Below are 17,586 nucleotides of genomic sequence, written 5' to 3' on the forward strand. Positions count from 1 at the left end.
TTTTCTGTATTTACAGCAAAAAGGTTTATTGTTTGAATCCATAGCTTTACATCAAGTATGCAAAGTAGGTAAAACATATTTGCAGTACAGCTTGTCAAGACAATATGGAAAACATTGCTTTGGTGAATTTTCAATATATTTATATGTATCTTAAAATACATTTCTAAAGATGAGTAATTTTGAAAAAAGGAGCTAAAAGAAGGCCATTTATTTAGATGAGAAATACAATGAAAAACAGAGTTTTTCAAGGGGTGAGCATCCAAGGTAATATTTACATGATCCCAACTCAGATTTACTAATGCCATTTTTGCAGTAGTACTCTGAAGAATCAAGAATCACAACCGAATGTTATCAGCAGAAATCTTCAAGAAAACTGACTGTCAGGTATTTGCCAAAATATAGTTTTAAAATATACATACGCTAATATTAATACCAGGAATGCTTCACACCCAGCTCAGCTCTGCACTGCAAATATTTTGCTGCAGTTAAGTCAATCCATTTTTCAGCAAATCACAGACGCTAATTAAAGCGCACATGTAACCATTTTAAGGAATCAGAACTCTAATCAGAAAACTGCAGAGGCCGTGGTAACAATAACAATAAAGCTGACAGAGCTTGCCTACCACAGTGACACTGTACAGCTTGAAGTTCAAGAATGTGCAACCTCTCTATATTCCCTAAAAGCCTTCAAACAACTGTTCAGAGCAATAGCTGGCTATTACTCACCTCTAAGCAAAAAGGTAGTAACTTCCTCATTGGGAGTGATAATTTTTCTAACATCCCTATTGTGATTTCTTCTGACCATGCATGTATACTTGAAAATTGATGTCTTACTATAGCTATCTGCTTGACAAGGACACCAACCATAGCTAAATCCCACTTATTCTATTAGATCGTCCATAGCTAAACAGATCATTTGCTTCTAGTTAACTTGAGTGGCTGATAAAACCAGAGTTATTTTTTGTTAAGTATACTGCTCTCATCCTCTCTTTTTAGCCTCTTCATGTCTTCTCCTTTAAGGTGTTTCTTCCTTTTCTCAGACTTTGCAGCTTGTTCCTTCCTTTGTTGGTTTTCCTGTATTCAGATAAAATGACAAACAGAAAATTAAATGAGACTTACTAAAGGAAAAAACAAAACAAACAAAAAATATGCTAAGTATGCCCTATAAACACTTAAAATGACATTGCTCAGCTGCTGGGGTTTGAGAGTAAACAGCACAACAAAGCTTCCTGGTCAATCCCTTCCTCATCTGATGATGTTACTAGCAAATGAGTTCATTGCTTTAACTGATTTTTTAATTGATTCAACTGTGGACTGAAATGGGATTCTTAATGAATCCCTTTGTCCACAAAACACAATATTTGTTTAACTTAATTAGCATTCTAGGTATTTATCCTGTAGCAACCTTGATTTTATATAATCGCATTCAGGGATTTCTACCAGAAATGTCAGGAACCTTTCAAATCTGTTAAACAATATTTCACAGTTTCTTTTCAGGCACCCATTGAATTTGCCAGATATATTTCTACACGAGTGTTCGGCAGCAGACACGTCCAAGCTGCATAAATCCTAGTCCTGTTAACATTCAAGCAGACAGATAGGACTCTGGTTTCCTTAGAGGTTTTGGTATAGGGGTGATACGATTAGTGCAGGAAAAGAATCTGAATGATTACTTCTATTACTTCTAGTAGAGGAAGACTTTAACTCAGTGGAGGAGTGTTTCTGGGTTTTGGTAGGTAACACAGTCATAAGAGAGAGTAGCTCTGAACTGCTACGCTAGCTGCAGCAAAACATCAAGATGACAAAAAGCCATTTTCTTAAAAGCTTATGGAGTCCTTGTTCCAGAGCTGCAATCATCATCAGAACATTGCCATCACCACCTGGAAGATCGCCTGCTTTTGATTGCAACCAGTCTGCAGCTAATCTGTGTGTTGTAGGTAGATCAGTGGTTGTTGGGCTTGTTGTTGTAGGGATCTATGATGCTAAGAGGAGTGTGCCGCTGTGTCATATTACAAAATTTAATAATGTCCAGGAAGATGTTGATGATTGGTGCAGATAGGATTCCTGTTGAGACGTCTGGTCTCCTTTGCAGGGAGTTTGGCAGCAAGAAATAGTACTGATAGTACTGATAATACTAAGCCTCGTAGTACTGATAGATGTGGTTGATTGCTATGTATAACCTGCCGCTATTTCCATGAAACAGTCCCAAGAAACATGCACAAGTTTCTTAAATCTTTTATAGAAGATAAAATCCTAGGATCCTTCCACAAAAACTTCCAAACAACTGAAACAAACTTGTGAAGATCAATAGAGTTAATCTCTCAGAAATACAGGAGCATTGTAGGCTTGAGGTTATGGGGACCTTCCCTGGATGCCTAGAAAACAAGGATTAAAATGGTGCATTCTTGACAAAGAAAGAGAAAGATACATTTTTCCCTGAATGGAGGGTGCTTCTGAAAAAAAAGAGGTACAGTTGGTGAAGTCTTATGGGGAGGCTAGAAGCCTTTCATCATTGTATGCCTCCCACGTGCTCGCCTGATAAATTCCTGCTGTGTTTTAGCATAATGTCATGGAAATATTATGGCTGCTGAGAGGCTTGCAGATCTGTGAGCCCTGGGAGAATGTTTCCATATAACATGCCACAAGAAATTAAAGAGGTGAATTCAGGGATATGTTGTCCTGCTACCTAAGCAGCACACACTGTACTGAAAGCAAACTAAAACGTTAGGAAAAAAATGTATGGGTTGAGCCAACCTAAACTGAATTGTTCAGAGAATGAAAAAAAAAAGGGGGGGGGAAGAAAAAAAAGGAAAAAAGGGCAATTTGACACCAACATGCTGTTAACAGAATTTCTTCAATGCAAGAAAATCCACCAAGGCAGAGGAATGAATGTTCACAATCCTTTCTCCATCTCCTGGATTACTGAAGGCAGCTGTATGGATGAGATTAAATAAAAGGGGTGTCATTTTGGATTTACACTTTGTGGGATGTTAGATACTTACTTGATCTTTGAATTAGAAGACACTCCATGACAACTGTTTATCCCCACACTATCTAAAGCACATCCTGTTCCAGCACCATATGCACCCTACTGAGGAGCAGCTGCTCCAGCTCGGTTATCCTAGGGGAGCACTCAGAGAATCTATCCCTGCACAGCGCTGTCTGTATAACCTCTGTGATCATCTGAGTGCTTCCTAGAGCAGATTTTGTTTAACATTTTTTCTCCTTTTCCTGAAATTAGACAGCCTCTTTGTGGGGAGCTCCCCTCTTTGAACAGCTGCAAGTGCTAAGGGAAATAAAATGTTTCTCCCAATCCTCTATAATCACAGTGTTTCTTTTTTCCCGGCAATTTTACAACTCAGTTCTCAGTGTATCTGCAATTCTGGTTTTTATCTTGAGCTGGGAAGCTATTTTCTCTCCATCTCCTTCCTCCTGCCATCTGGTCCCTTTACTTTTTGAGAAGTAGGGAAACGTTCAGCCCTGGGTGAAAACCAGCTCCTTTCTGTGTCAGGGGTGGTGTCTGAAAAACTTTTTTGCTCTTTGAGTAGATGGAGAGGAAGAAAGCGGATTCATATTATCAAATTTCATTTGTGTAGATCTGTTTTTGTTACTTGAGGGATAAGAAACCAGAACAAGCCCTCAGGAATGGAGAAGAACTTTGTTTAAAAAAAAAAAAAAAAGTAACAAAACCAAACTGTCCCTGTGAAAGCTCACTATATATCAGAATGATTTCTTATTTGATGTGAACATAGAAAGATAACATTAATTATTTTTGTAGTGCTAAGAGACCTGCTTAAACAGAATATTCACATTAAAATATAAGTGACAATTTATCCTTAAAGACTCCTAAGTCAAATGGCAATAGAAAGAAATGCTGCATTTGGCTGATTCCAGTGTAAAAAATCAGTATCACAGAACAATAAAATGCTTTAAAAATGAAAACCTTAAACTTTTCAGGATGTTGCAATTTCAAGCACAGTGTCTTTACTACAATGACAGGAAGGAAAGCAAGGCAAGAAGGCAGAGAAGGTTACATTACAGGTCTGTAACGGAGGTAACATGCATAAATTGTGGCTAATGGTCGTGGTACCTCAGAGGTGAGGAGCTGCTGAGAAATGGAACTAGAAGTAGGGTGAAAGGGAGTTTGCATGGTGTGCAGATAAAAGGAAGCATATTTTGAAAGTTAGTCTAACCTGACTGTGAAAAAGCAGCACCCAAAAGTGTAATTTAAATCTTCTGCAGCTGTACTAGGTCACTATGTAATTCTTATTTGGGACTGCTTCTGAAAAGCCCGGCGCTTCCTGAGGTTACCCCTCCTGACAGCTTTCCAGTGTAGCTCTCCACAGATCCTGAGCCATGATGTACTTGACTCTCTTAATTCTTTACTTCCTGCCTAGATATTTTAGGAACTTGAAGGGCTAAGTTTATTGCTGATGGATGTGTGGTCTGTAGGATTTTTTTCCAGACTCTCTGTGGCACTATCACATTGCTTCTGAGCCTGGGTAGTGGTATGGCTTGCAAAATTGAAGCCTGGTGTCTCATAGGAGGAGCAGGTTGTAGGAACATAGAGAATATCTTTTTCATCCTTTGTCTTCAGACACTTGCTCAGAAGCCCCTTTGTATTCATCTGAAACTATGATCTGCCCTAAGCACCCCTCACCCTCTCTTGCCGTGACATTGCACAGCAAAGATATCTCTATTCTGGCAATGCTTGTAAACGTCAAATCCAGACTTGAGTTCTGCTGGCGTCAGTAATATATATATATATATATATATATATATATATATATATATACACACATGTATGTGAAGCCACTGCCACCCAACTTGAAGAAAGCCCTAGAGAACCACAGAATCATTCAGGTTGGAAAAGACCTCTAAAATTATCTAGTTCAACCTTTAACCTAGAACTAAAGTCCACCACTCAACCAAGTTCTAATACACATTTCTTGAAGACCTCCAGGGAAGGTCTTAAGTACATTATTTCAGGCATTATGTATGTAGTAGGGAATGTGAACTTCAAGTTTACTAATTGGGAGATGGTCTGTACAAGTTTTATGGTGTTTTTTAATTTATTTTTTTTCTCTTTATCCTCAGTGCAAGGACTAAGGTCTTACATACAAATCAGTTGCCAATAAGATTTGCCCTTTTTTAGTGGACAAAACATGCAGTTTTGGACTAATTCAGTAAAATAACTACATGTAAACATATTTTCCAACTAGAGTTTGCCTATTAGAAAATTTACCTCTTGCCTATTGGCAAAGGCTGTAAAACATGTCAAGTTTCTCATTCTTTCACATGCCACTAAGCTCCTACTCCATTGAGGCCCAATGAATAATTTTACAGTGGGACTAACATCTTTGAGAGTTCTCTGTAGCAAAAGAATTACATATTTTATATATATATATATATATATATATATATATATATAATTTGCCCACACTATCATTTCTTGCTGTAGACTGCAAGCAAATAAGCAGTTACTTTCATTTACTCCTGAGCCAGGGTGTAGGTAGCCCAGCTTGGAGTAGAAGAAAAAATAAATTCTTGTCATTAAGAAAAAAAAAAAAGAAAAGAAGAAAGTTCTCAATCTATTTCTAAAGAGTCACAAAAGGAAACCACCTGTAAAGCCTTGAGGAAGAGCTCTCTGAAGGTTTTCATTGTGTTAAATACATCTTCCAAGGACAACTTTTTTCGGTCTTCACAAAGATAATCAGCCAGTTCGTCCTTCTTCTTTTCAATGCTGTCAAACTCCTCCTGCAGGTTTTTTGAAGCACTGATGCTGCCCTGAGACACGGTTTGCAACACAGTTTATGCACGTTAAGAAGTGACACCCAAGAACCAAGACCCAACACCCAAGAACCAAGTCAGTTACCACTGAGCAATTGGGTTTTGAAAAACTGCCTGTTAAGATTGGGTCACAGTGGGCAATATTGTCATCTTAACTGAACTGTCTGCATTTCCCCCAGTTTCATTTGGACCAAGGCAGCTCACTGTATGCTTCCACTTTCGTCACACAACCAGGTGGAAACCTGGAGTGACCGATCCTGGTGATACCCAGCACCAAGGCTTGTTCCTTTTAGCTTTAGTTACACAGACCTGTTCTGAGAACATTTAATGCTATGATGTTTGGAAATATATGCAGAAAAAGCATTCTGTAAATCTGTTCACTTCTTTTCCCCCCCCCCCCAAAGAACAGCGAGACAAAACATGTTACTGTCCTATACATATTTATAGCCGTATCCTACGTTTCATTTTTAGCATCTTCTTTTCTTTTGCCCACTCACAGAGCTGTCTGGTCCTCAGCTGTTTCCTTATCACAGTATCACATTGCAGAATTGGGGAAAAAAAGGTGCTCCTCTTCTAACACAGCACTCATCATTAGGACCCCCTCCCCACAGACCTCTGTGCCAATTTGCCACCTGAATTTCGGTGTTTTTGAGAAGAGACTGAAAGTGTTTGGGAAGAAGGATGGGAAAAGCATCATACCCACTTTACATACTTGAACAGATTTTGCGTGCTGTATTTTTAAATCCTCCGTGGACAAAAATAAACGCTTCTCTATTTCCAACAGTTTCTTCAAATTGGCACTTGCCTCAGCCCTCATAGCATCGAAGTGAAACCTGAAAGGCCCACAAAAGGGATAGTAATTGAAGGGGTGAATCTTTTGTTTTCACTAAGTTAAAAGGTTACTGTAAACACATCTCTCCAAATGAATGTAGGATTAGTTCCCCAGTCCAGACCCTGATTTTGCAGGTAATTCTCCTCCATATAAACCCTTTTCTCTCAGTGTTTTCTGAGTGCTTTCTAAATTCCCCATCTGAGAAAGTAGCCATGCTCCTGCCTGTGCTACCTCCTGAGACAGCCTGGGGAAGAATCTTGCTGTTCTAGCATCCAAAAACCTCTACAGTTTCCAGCCAGTTCTTATTCATAGACACCACACGCTCATCTCTTGTGCCAATACTGTCATTACTTAAGTGGTTCTTTTCCGTCTTTGCTGTTTTTCTCCCTCATCTATTTATAATCCAAAATTATGCCTCTCCTCAGTTAGCTTAGCTCACGTGGAGGACCAAACATGTTATGCTGCAGAACCAAGAAACGTATTTTATGCTTCAAACAGACATTTTTGTCAAAAGAAATAACTGAATAGGAAAAACCTGATGTTGTGTTACAAGGTGCATCCAGATGTGAACAGCGTTAGAAGAATGCCTTGCAGGGTTTGCATTATAAACAGCTGTCTGGGTGTTAATTAGCAGATCAATCTTATGTTTGAGGGTTTGACTAGACTTGAGAGCAATTATTTTTATTTCACCTGATTTAGTTTCAGATAAGAAAAGTATCTCTGTTATTGCCCAAACCAAAAAGAAATTGATGCTTCAAAACAACATCCAACTTAAATTCTGCACAGATAACTAGCAGAAACCTTAACACAAAGCATTAATATAGGATTAGGGCTTTTTCTGCATTACTGAATCAAAATACTTTTTCGTTTTAATTATTTAGGAGCTACTTAATGTAAATCCACCTCCAGATTTACAGGTTACCTCTGCTTCTAGTTGCAAGGGGAATTAAAACATTGCAAGGTTCGTTCCCATGAATTTATAGCAGGAGTAAAAATGGTAATCCTGGTGCAGTAAATCTGGATTTTGAATTTGGCATATCCCCCATATGGTTCTTTTGAGCTAAACAGAATGAGCTGGTGTTAGACTCACCAAAAAACAGACTTTTTTTTTCCTCCACCCACGTGTATTGGAAACTTTTGCTGATATTTAACTCAGGGAGTCCTGAGGTCCCTGATTACTAGTAAATTGCCCTAGCCATTCCCTCCTTGCCCCAGATCTGTTCATGTAGCTTCTGATGGCCTTGCACATGAATATGACTGAAAATTTTCAGGAAATATATGCTTCTTTTTCCATAATTCTTAATACGACTCATTAAGAATGAAGCTCATTATTTACTCAGTTTTACCTCTAAGGTAGTACTTGCACTTCCAAAAGAAAAATTGTACTGAGCACCACAGAAAAAGTTGTAACCAGATTGATTTACAAATCTCAAAACTGTTTGGAGTCAGATGGGAAACTCTCGCTCACACAGCAGAGAAGTCCTGTGACCTTATTACACCACCATAAATGACTCAGATCCTTGTTGGCTACAAAGAGGCTGGCAATTCATACACGACAAAAACAAACAATAATGTCCTACCCTGCTGCCTTGGAAACAAAGTCAAGATCTCTGGGAAGCTGCAGCAGGTCTGCATGGTTTTTTTCAACCTCCTAAAATTGAAGTGAAAGATGGTTACCTTCCACTGTTAGTCAAAGAGTAGGAAAGTCTTTCAAGCTGAACAATATCTGGATTGAAAAATTAACACTTCAGTTTTCCTCCTTATAAGTGCTGGGGTAAGTTTAGCCTCGTTTATTCTTTTCTGTCATAGTTGGCACCCGTGGGGAGGTAAGAAGAAATAAAAAAGAGGCTCTTAACTGCTCAGGCTTACATCCCATGTGCTGCTACAGTGCACAAGCTGATCTGAGATTTTTTTCTTTGTATCACTAAAATTAACCTCATCTGACAGATGCATTTGGAAGGCATGTCACCACGAGAGAGCAGTTGCAGAAGAGAGAGAAAACAGCAAGCAGACATGTTAAACAAACTTGAGGAAGAAAACCTAATGTTAGCTTCCTAAACATCTCTGCAAATGGGTTTTATCCTTCTTTCCCAGAGAGTTGTGGTGAAGTTTTCATCATATTTCAGGCACAGAGGCTCACCCTCCAGATGTCTATGGTGGGGTGCTTCTGAAATTAAAGCCCCTTAGCTTCTGAGGAATTAATATTTGAGAATAACACACAGGAATCATTTGACAGTTCCCTTGTACCTCCAAAATATGGTGAAGCAGAGTAACATGGCTTTTGTTTGCCTTTGTTTCTGTTAGTCTGAGCAAGGCACTGATTTTAAAACCTCCAGCATCTCCAGTGTGATGCCCCTAGAAGATAGGGAAAAAAGTTCCTTGCTTCATTTATATTTTATGCGGTTTTTAAAAATATAGCAATTAAAATACCAGCTTACTTACATAGTTCAGAAAGTTTCCGACTTTAAGAATCAATTGACAGAAAACTGGCAGTCGCTGACTAGTAAGAAGTGCTAAGAATAAAAAGGGACATTTTCAATAAATTAATTGAAGTTATCTGAAATAAATTTTTCCTTAGGTTTGACAATGGGGTAGCAAAATTCTCATCCAAGGTTATATAAAGCCACTGTTATGGATTTAGAAATCAACCAGTACAGAAATAATTCAACTGAATGGAAGTGGAATGAGTAAGTTTCTATTGTGGTCTCTTCTCTACAAGTATATGGAAAACTATTTTTCCCATCAAGCTTGGAGTATGGATGTGTCATCACTGCACATGATGAAGAACTGCATATGGAAAAAGTATTTAAGCTTTTGAAAGCCCATGGCCCCCATTTTCAGTACATTTATTCTAGGTTAAGAAAAGCAAAGGGCATTTTTTTTGCCTCGTTATCATCATTGGTGAGCATTATAACCAGAAGTTGTGCACTTGAGCATCAGAAACTGGGGGTAAGAATCAATTTTTTGGCAAAACTAGCAAGAAATGCTGACCCCACCCAACACAATGGGGCAGAGTGAGACTGCAGGGAGCTGTTGACAGTAAAAGTACAGAGTACCTATAACACTGACATCAAACAGCCAGGCACAGCCAAGTTTTCTATGCAAACATAAACAAAAATTTTACTGCTTAACTGTTCAACAAAAGGTCAATGTCTCTCAAACTATTGAAGTGAAGCTTGAATCCATGGGTTACTCAGAAAGAACTGAGTTAAAACTAAAACCAAGGTTAATCCTGTGTGGAGGGTGCTTCTGAAACATCACTGGGGACATCTGTTTTGGAAGCCAGAACAGATTGTGGTATGTCACTGCGGCCTGCTCCATGCAACCTGCATGGGCTGGAGGGAAAATTGGAACAGATTCATTGCTGTGGACAGAAGTCACTGCTACACACAAAAATTCAGCTTGTATTCAAACAAAATCTGGCATTGACATATAGGAAATTTCCTCCTTCTCTACAGGGGCCACTGATGGAGGAGAGGCAATGTGTTTGTTTTATTTGTGTCAGCAGAAGCTCCACATCAAGGCAGAACAGCACAAACTACAGTCCTGCAGAGTGAATTCTAGAAGCAGGTATCTGCAGAACCTTTCTGGTATTCACTACATATCCAGCAATTAAAAGGTGAATTTTGATTAGATTATAGCATATGCTGTTAGAAATAGCATCAATAGTAGGAATAGAAGAGGAGCTTCCTGTGACTGAGCACTGGGCATAGACACATCACCAATGCACTTACTTTCACAGGCTGTCCTGATGGCTTTTGCTTTTGGCCACAGACACTCCAGCAGAAATTTTGTTTCCTCACAAATCAGCATACATTCAATCCGCAACTGGTAGCTACAAGAGATGGGAGGTGGCAAAAAACATGGGCCTAATTAATTTATATTCAGCAGGAGAATCGCCCATTTTAGGCAAAGTGCAGTACCATCATTGTTATGTTCACTTTAACGATCTGACACAAGATCATTCTCACTGAACTGCATTATAAATACATCAAACACTTTGACATTTCCAAAGATATCCTAGAAACAATTATCATCTCCTCTTTCAGAATGCAATGGTGCTCTGAAATCTGGCAGTGATTTCCTTGCATAATGAGGCAATAATTCTTGATGGTTCCTGGGCAGCACTAGCTGGAATTTTTGTTCTTCCTTTTAACTTCCAAAATAGAAATTCTGACTATTTTGCCATGATGCCCTTTAATGATATTTATGTCTAACCGTGGATTAATTTTGTGGAAGAGTCATGAATACATTTTCTAAAGTAACTTTAAAGCTAGCTATACATTTGAGAAAAATAAAAGCCCCATTTTCACCACTACAGTTTCAAAAAAGCATCTCAGGCTCTGGAAGAGGCAACTGTTCAGATTTATACAGGCTATTCCTATGATTTATGTTATTGTATTTTCAAGAGGAGAACAAAGATTTCTTAGTATGTATATCATCTGACTTGGTAAAACTCATGAAAATCTGGGAGGTGGTCAAAGCAAAGGCACTGCTGTGACTCACCCCTGGGTTTGTGGCCTCCTTTTTGTATAATGAAGTCTCTCAAACAGGGATGGAGTGAGTCAGCAGCCTGGTGACTGGATTCAGACTGTACCTTTGTGCCATACAGTAACCGTGTAACAGTCAGAATTTTTCTCACAACTTTATTAATACCAAGGTTAATTTAATACTAGTTTGCCAAAGGTATCTGCTTGGCCTGTGGGAAGGAAATGTTTCTCCAGCCAGCCATTCAACTAGTCAGATGGTTTATCCTGAACACTGAATGTTAGAAATATCCCCGTAGAAATATGTTAGAAATATCCCTGTTAGAAGTGTCTCCTGTACTAGAGGGACAGAGTCATTGATTCTAGCAAGGGTCACACTCACGGGTTGAAAAAAAATAAAGTTTTGCTTACCTAGGAACTTCCAAGAGATGGAGGTAAAACTGGTCTGCATTTGCTAGTTCTGATCTTTGTTCTTTGCAAGACTTCAGGCTGTTTATCTGTTAGAAAATAGAACGGTAAAATACCCACATAGATACTTCTGGTGCCCAACGCGGGATCTGCTCACAGCTTCTTGCTCTACCAGTGGAAGAATTTCAAGCCAGGTGCCAAGCACACCCAGCTCCATCAGGACAGCATACTCACTACATACCTCATGGCCTTCAGGCAGCAGTTTAAGTAGCTGTTTCAGTATCTCAGTATCAAACTGGGATCTATCCCCTTTCTGAATCATGTCAGCAATCTCTTCATTGGAGCTGTAGGAAACAGAAAGATGCCACAGGTGGAAGGGTTTTTGAAGCCTAAAGGAATTTTCCTAACAGATTAGATGTGCTTTCCAAACTTTGCTCATCCTGACACAGCAAACCCAGAGCGCTCTCCTTTAACTGTGGGTGTCCAGCATCACTGAGAAGAGATCTACTCCTGGATATCTTTCACTGCTTTCTGCAAAACTAAGGCTAAACCTGACATCTCTCCTCCCACTGAGAGGTATTTATGGCTATCTCAGAGAGTTTTACCCCAAATCATTGCCTGTAACTTTGGCAGACAACATGTCTTTGAAATGAATCCAGTCTGCTCTGCTTTGGGCTCTGGAGAGCTCAGCTCTGGGCAACGACCTGTGCTGACAGAGGCAGCACCCAGCTGCAGAGCAGCCCCATCCACCACCTCGCTGATCCCACAACCTCTTACTGCTCTCAGGAGAGCTTAACCACTGCCCAGGGAATCAGAGAAAGTAGACAGCAACTGGATTAGGTTATTCACAGCTCTTCACCATTGGAAGGCAGAGTTCACAATGGAAAAAGTTTTAAAAATCCCTCAGATTGATTATAATTTGTTCCTAACATAAAGGAACTTCTAGGCTCAGTTTCTTTTTGAAGCCCTTGTAACATGGTCATTGCACAAAAAGGCAAAGACAAAGCAGAAAATCCATCTTCATCCTACAGTGGTTTCATGCAATCTGAAAGTAAAGATATTTTGCTAAAAACTAAAACAGATTCTTTTATTCTGCTTCATTTCATTCCTCTGTGAGGCCTGTGACTTGGCAGATTCCCATTTGCTTAATTATAAAAACCATTTCCTATTAAAAAAAAAAAAAAGTAGTATGATTTTGGACCTGAACTCCTTGAGATGTCTCCTAAAATTTAGTAATTTGGAACATCTAATCAGGAATCTTCACTAACAGTTCCTGCCAGGAATTAATATTTGTGCCAATAACACCAAATAAAGAGATGCTTCCTTGTGATTTTGTTAATATTGACTATTTAGGAATTAGCAAAGTTCTGTTTTAGGTTGAATGCCAGTTTGAGACATGGTACATGTATTAATTGTCTGAAAAGAGACTGCCACATCTGCCACATCTCTCTCTCTCTTTTTTTTTTTTTAAATGCTGACTCCTTGCTAAAGAAAGATAGAGGTTAGGCAATATTCCCATTAAATTTATTTAATGTAACATCTGATAAACACACACATCAATAAATATGCTGATCTACAGTTCTTACCACTTAAATTGCTTCAGAAATATACTCAGAAGGAGACTTTTCTTTGGACCTATGAATGTGATCTGTCAAAAAAACAGAGAAAAATACAGTCATTTGCTTTAATTTTAACCAACATTTTAGAGAGTTTGTTGGGCCAGATTTATTCTTCTGTAATAATAATATTATCAAAACTCTTAATTGATCAAACACAACAATTTACCAAAGCATATGTAATAAGATCTATTTGAGAGATCTGATATATTTGAGAAATGTTTAACATCCATAAAGACATACATAAAGGAAATGATTTGTTTAGAATAATCTAATTTTTAAGAATTAGTACTGTAATTCCTAAGTCCTCCCCTTCTAATATTAAACAGTATCCTCAGTGGTGTTGCTTCACCACATTTAATGATAAACCTCTCCTACATCATTTTAAGGCAGTATTAGTCAAAGGGTAGCAAAATATCCCAGACTTTATACCTTATTATAAAAGGCTGCCAACAATAAAAAGTGAACAATCTTTTCACATACAAGAATTTTGTCAGGATCTACAAAAAGTGAGCAGTCTGAGTACCTCTTTTGACTTCTTTTTTGGCTTTGTTTTCTCCTTGGGTGGTGTTGGTGGGACACAGAAAAGCATCTCCAAGCTTGCGTAGTCAGGCTCTATGAGCTCCTTGCTGCCGCTTGGTACAACGGCCCACATGGAACAGCTTTCTAGAAGAGAACCACTCTTCAAGATGGGCTACAGAGAGAGGAGCACTTTCAAGGCAGCGTGATTTGTGGAAAGAAACTTTCCACACAAAACCACTTCAGAAGGTGAATCAAACATGACCCCGAAGGTATTTAAGAGATGTGGATGTGGCACTAAGGGACATGGTTTAGTGATGGGACTTGGTAGGTCACGTTGATGGTTGGACTCAATGACCTTGAAGGTCTCATCCAACCCAGATGATTCTATGATGCTCATTAGTTCTGGACTAATGTTAATTATTGAAGAGCAGCAGATCCCAGAGACAACTTTCCTGAGTTCTGAAGGCTAATTAAATCTGGAAGATCACCTCCACATGTGGAACTCTGAACTGGAGGTAGCAGATGAATCCAAGGGGCTGCTCTAAATTCTTGTTATTATTGCTGATTGGCTAACCAATGCAGAATTGTGGGATTCACACAGGGGATGTACTGTCCAATTAGGTAAATGCCTCCCCTTGCAGGAAGGACGCCCAAGCCCTGCATTACTGCCAGAATCATCAGGAGCCATCTGAATAACACACGGTACTTAAAAGTACGAACTGATCTACAACACCAGAATCTTTAACAAAAGGTCTCACCTCCTTTTCTTCAGGGGAGATTGCAATAGTGTCACTGAAGTCATTGGGGTTGTCTGGATTTGCAGCACTGTCCAAGAAAGTAGGCTGTGACCCAAACAGTTTTTAGCATGTGTATTTATGTATTTTATTATAGCAGCAAATCCTTACCTCCCTGATGTCTCCCTTTCTGTGTGATAAGGACAATGGAGCAATTTTACAAGATGTCTTGTATGACATGAACTTTAAACCTGCAGCATAAATGGGAACTGAGTTCACACTCTCCTTGCTGAAGGCTGAACAGGCCATGCAAACCCCTTTGGCAAACCACGTTAACCACAGATCTTAGTGTTATTTTTTGTGGAAAAAAAAAATATAAAAATCATGTAGCCATGGTCAGTACACAATGAATATGGAGGCTACATCCTGCCTTGAGCATACATGTACCCAGCTCTACTGACAATGGTTTTCAGCCTTAGATCTTGGCTGATGCATGATCTGGCTGTGCAAGAAGGGGGGGAGAAAAAAAAAAAATTGCTTCAGCTGCGAAGACACTCCTGGATAGTGTGCCAGGAGTTCATTAGAAAGAACCTCAGGGCATCAGAATTCCACACGTCTTTACACCTAATGTACTTCAGAGTGTTTTGTAAAACATTAAGTTATCTTGTAAATGTTAAACTAATTAAGGTCTACAACATCACTTAGTGATGACTAAGAGAAATTAAAAGTTAAATTTTAGTGGCCACAGTTCAGTGCTTTACTCAAATGATTATTTCCTCCATTTATTAGCAAATATTCTGGCTTTCCATATTTGTTTGTGATTACTGATTTTTATTTTTTATAGGAGTGAGAGTAAGAAACGGGTCTTCCTGTGTGACCTGACTTAATGAGCCAAGGCCTAGTTCCCTAGCATTTTTGTTTAGATGTGAGGGAACTGGACCAATCAGCCTGGTCTTTACAAACAGGCACGTACGTCTCACCACATCAGAGGGGAGCTTCTGCCAGTGAAACACCTTCATCCTCAATGTTGGTGTCTTCTGTAGGTTGGGCTGCCCTCTGTATCCACAGGTGAGATGGCTGCACGCAGGATTACCGCATGGTGGAGGCGGTGGGAGCGATGGGGCATACGTGCCAGGCACAGGAAGGGGTGTGAGAAGCACCTTATGCCCAGGAGGAAGGGACGGAGGGGGTGGCAGCAGAGCTGGCACAGCAGGCTGTCCTTGGGAGGATGAGGAAATACCTTGCTGGGATGGTGATGCGTTCCCTAGACATTGCTGAGGCTTCTTAGAAAGGCAGGTTGTTGGAGAAAGTCTTAGATCTGCACTGGAGTTCTCCTCTTCCAAGTCTAGATCAACCTGAATACATTTGTTAGCCTTCTGGACAGATCTTCTGGATGCTGATTTGTGATAATTCAAGCACTGCCTGGTTGGTAGCAGGTTCTCTGTGGTTTCCCCTGGTCCCCTGTTGCTGCTCTACAAGACAATGAGGAGGTGCGTAAGTTAGCAAGGTTCCCCATAGCTGCTGGCTACTGCTGACTTCCACAGAAAAGCACAGAAATAACAGCCACCTTCCCACCTAGATTAATGGCAAAAACATTTCTATCTGCTTCACAAGTGACATTTCCCAGTGTTTTCACTTGTGTTATTCAGGAGCAAGGCAGTACTACTGGCGGTAAGACTCATTCAAATATTTTTATCCTTCTACCTCCTTGTTGTAGCATATAAAGGAAGGAAGGGCAAATTCTATCAGCATTATAAATCTCTACCTGGTTGCTTTTTTGCTCCTGTTGCTCAGCCATTCAGTGGGATTTCTCTTTGAAAAGGTAGATGAATTCTTCCTATGGCAGTAGCTGCAGATGCTATATGCAGGGGACTGCTCAAGCAGCAGGGACCCAGTCACTCATTCCTGAGAAACCACATCTTACATTAACTGCAGAAGGGTGGGGGTTTTAAGAGAAACTCCAGCCTAATAAATTAAACAAGCTGCAGCTGAGGATGACTTGAGCTGAACTGCTTAGGGACTTGTGACCACCCAGGGAAATGACTTATAAGCAAAAGTATGAGTAAGATGGTCTTGCTTTGTCCTTTCACCAAATTTTAATCTAGAACAAATCTTTATTTTTGCCCTGAGGCTGTAGAATTTCTTTTAAACCATCTTGCAAAATGGCATGCAGACGTCCCCGTTTGGATTTATGCTCAATTTTAAACATGGAACTAGACCTACCAAAGTCAACCAGAGATAGTCAGTCCTGGCTGGCTCAGGACTTGGTCTTAATTGCTTGACTGAATGAAGCTTTCTTTTGTAAACAGTTAATTTTTTTATGGATGAACTGTGTCCTGGGACACTGAGACCCAGTAGCTCTAGTTAGCTTGTGACTCTTAATTTGTGTTAAGACACCAAATGTTGAACAGGGAATGAGGAGCGAACTATCAATGTTCCAGAAGCAGAGCCGTCAGGGATTGTATGTAGACAGAAACCAAGGCTCCCATCATCCCAGCCTTTGCATGAGTCTTTTTAATAAAGCATATATCAGTAACACATGTGGTTCTTGTGGAGTTAACTGGATGAATACTTTCATTTTTGTGTTTAGCACAGCATCAGAGACTTGTTGTATATATACCATGTTTATGTTCCTAAAGGACCAGATTAATATTTATGAATGACCATTTTCCTTGTGGCACAGCAATTTTAAGTAATGACTTGCACAAACAAAACTATTTAAGGGAACCATATTAAAACCTTCCACTGAGGCATCATCATTCTATAGTGTTCCTTTACAGCACTTTCTAATTTGAAATAGTTTGTCTTTAAAACCTTGCTGTTTTTACTAATGACAGTGTCCAGATCTAATGACAGCCTCAGTAAAATTGTGAGCCAGGGGATCCAATGCAAAAGAAAGGCATAAATGTTTTGATTCATGTTTTAATCATAATTTAGTAAGAAATTACTTACATTAAAATACACTAAAGATTAAATAAAACCTTTATTTACATATAAAATGGAAGCAGTTAAAATAGCTAAGATGAAGACGTATAATAGAAAATGAATATTAAATATATTTCCTGTTTACTTGAATTAATTTTTAGTTGCCTTTTTTTTTTTTTTTTTTTTTTTTTGCACAGATAAGCACTAACACATTCCCAAAGGCAAAGTAGACTTACTTTAATTTATGTAAATGACTTAATGTATCCCCGTTA

General features: G+C 39.2%; 1 protein-coding gene across 5 annotated transcripts; it reads right to left on the reverse strand.

Moving 5' to 3' along the window:
- On the reverse strand, nt 1-16,325 carry LOC101800265 (inverted formin-2-like). 5 transcript variants are annotated; one of them, XM_021275833.4, is made up of 13 exons: nt 16,155-16,325; nt 15,630-15,861; nt 13,660-13,799; nt 13,104-13,165; nt 11,759-11,861; nt 11,521-11,606; nt 10,357-10,457; nt 9,065-9,135; nt 8,870-8,977; nt 8,203-8,273; nt 6,503-6,623; nt 5,623-5,787; nt 1-1,074 (listed from the first exon to the last, which is right to left on the reverse strand). In XM_021275833.4, exons 1-13 carry the CDS (start codon nt 16,185-16,187, stop codon nt 955-957), a joined length of 1,413 nt encoding a protein of 470 aa, XP_021131508.4. In that variant the 5' UTR covers nt 16,188-16,325; the 3' UTR covers nt 1-954. The 5 variants fall into 5 exon arrangements, with proteins under 5 accessions (XP_021131508.4, XP_005024834.5, XP_071894331.1 ...); XM_005024777.6 differs by having other exon boundaries at nt 15,363-15,861; XM_072038230.1 differs by lacking the exon at nt 16,155-16,325 and adding an exon at nt 15,965-16,117.
- Between the last annotated feature and the right edge of the window lie 1,261 nt (nt 16,326-17,586).

Source organism: Anas platyrhynchos, chromosome 5 (genome assembly GCF_047663525.1).
Source record: "Anas platyrhynchos isolate ZD024472 breed Pekin duck chromosome 5, IASCAAS_PekinDuck_T2T, whole genome shotgun sequence".
Classification (NCBI taxonomy): domain Eukaryota; kingdom Metazoa; phylum Chordata; class Aves; order Anseriformes; family Anatidae; genus Anas; species Anas platyrhynchos.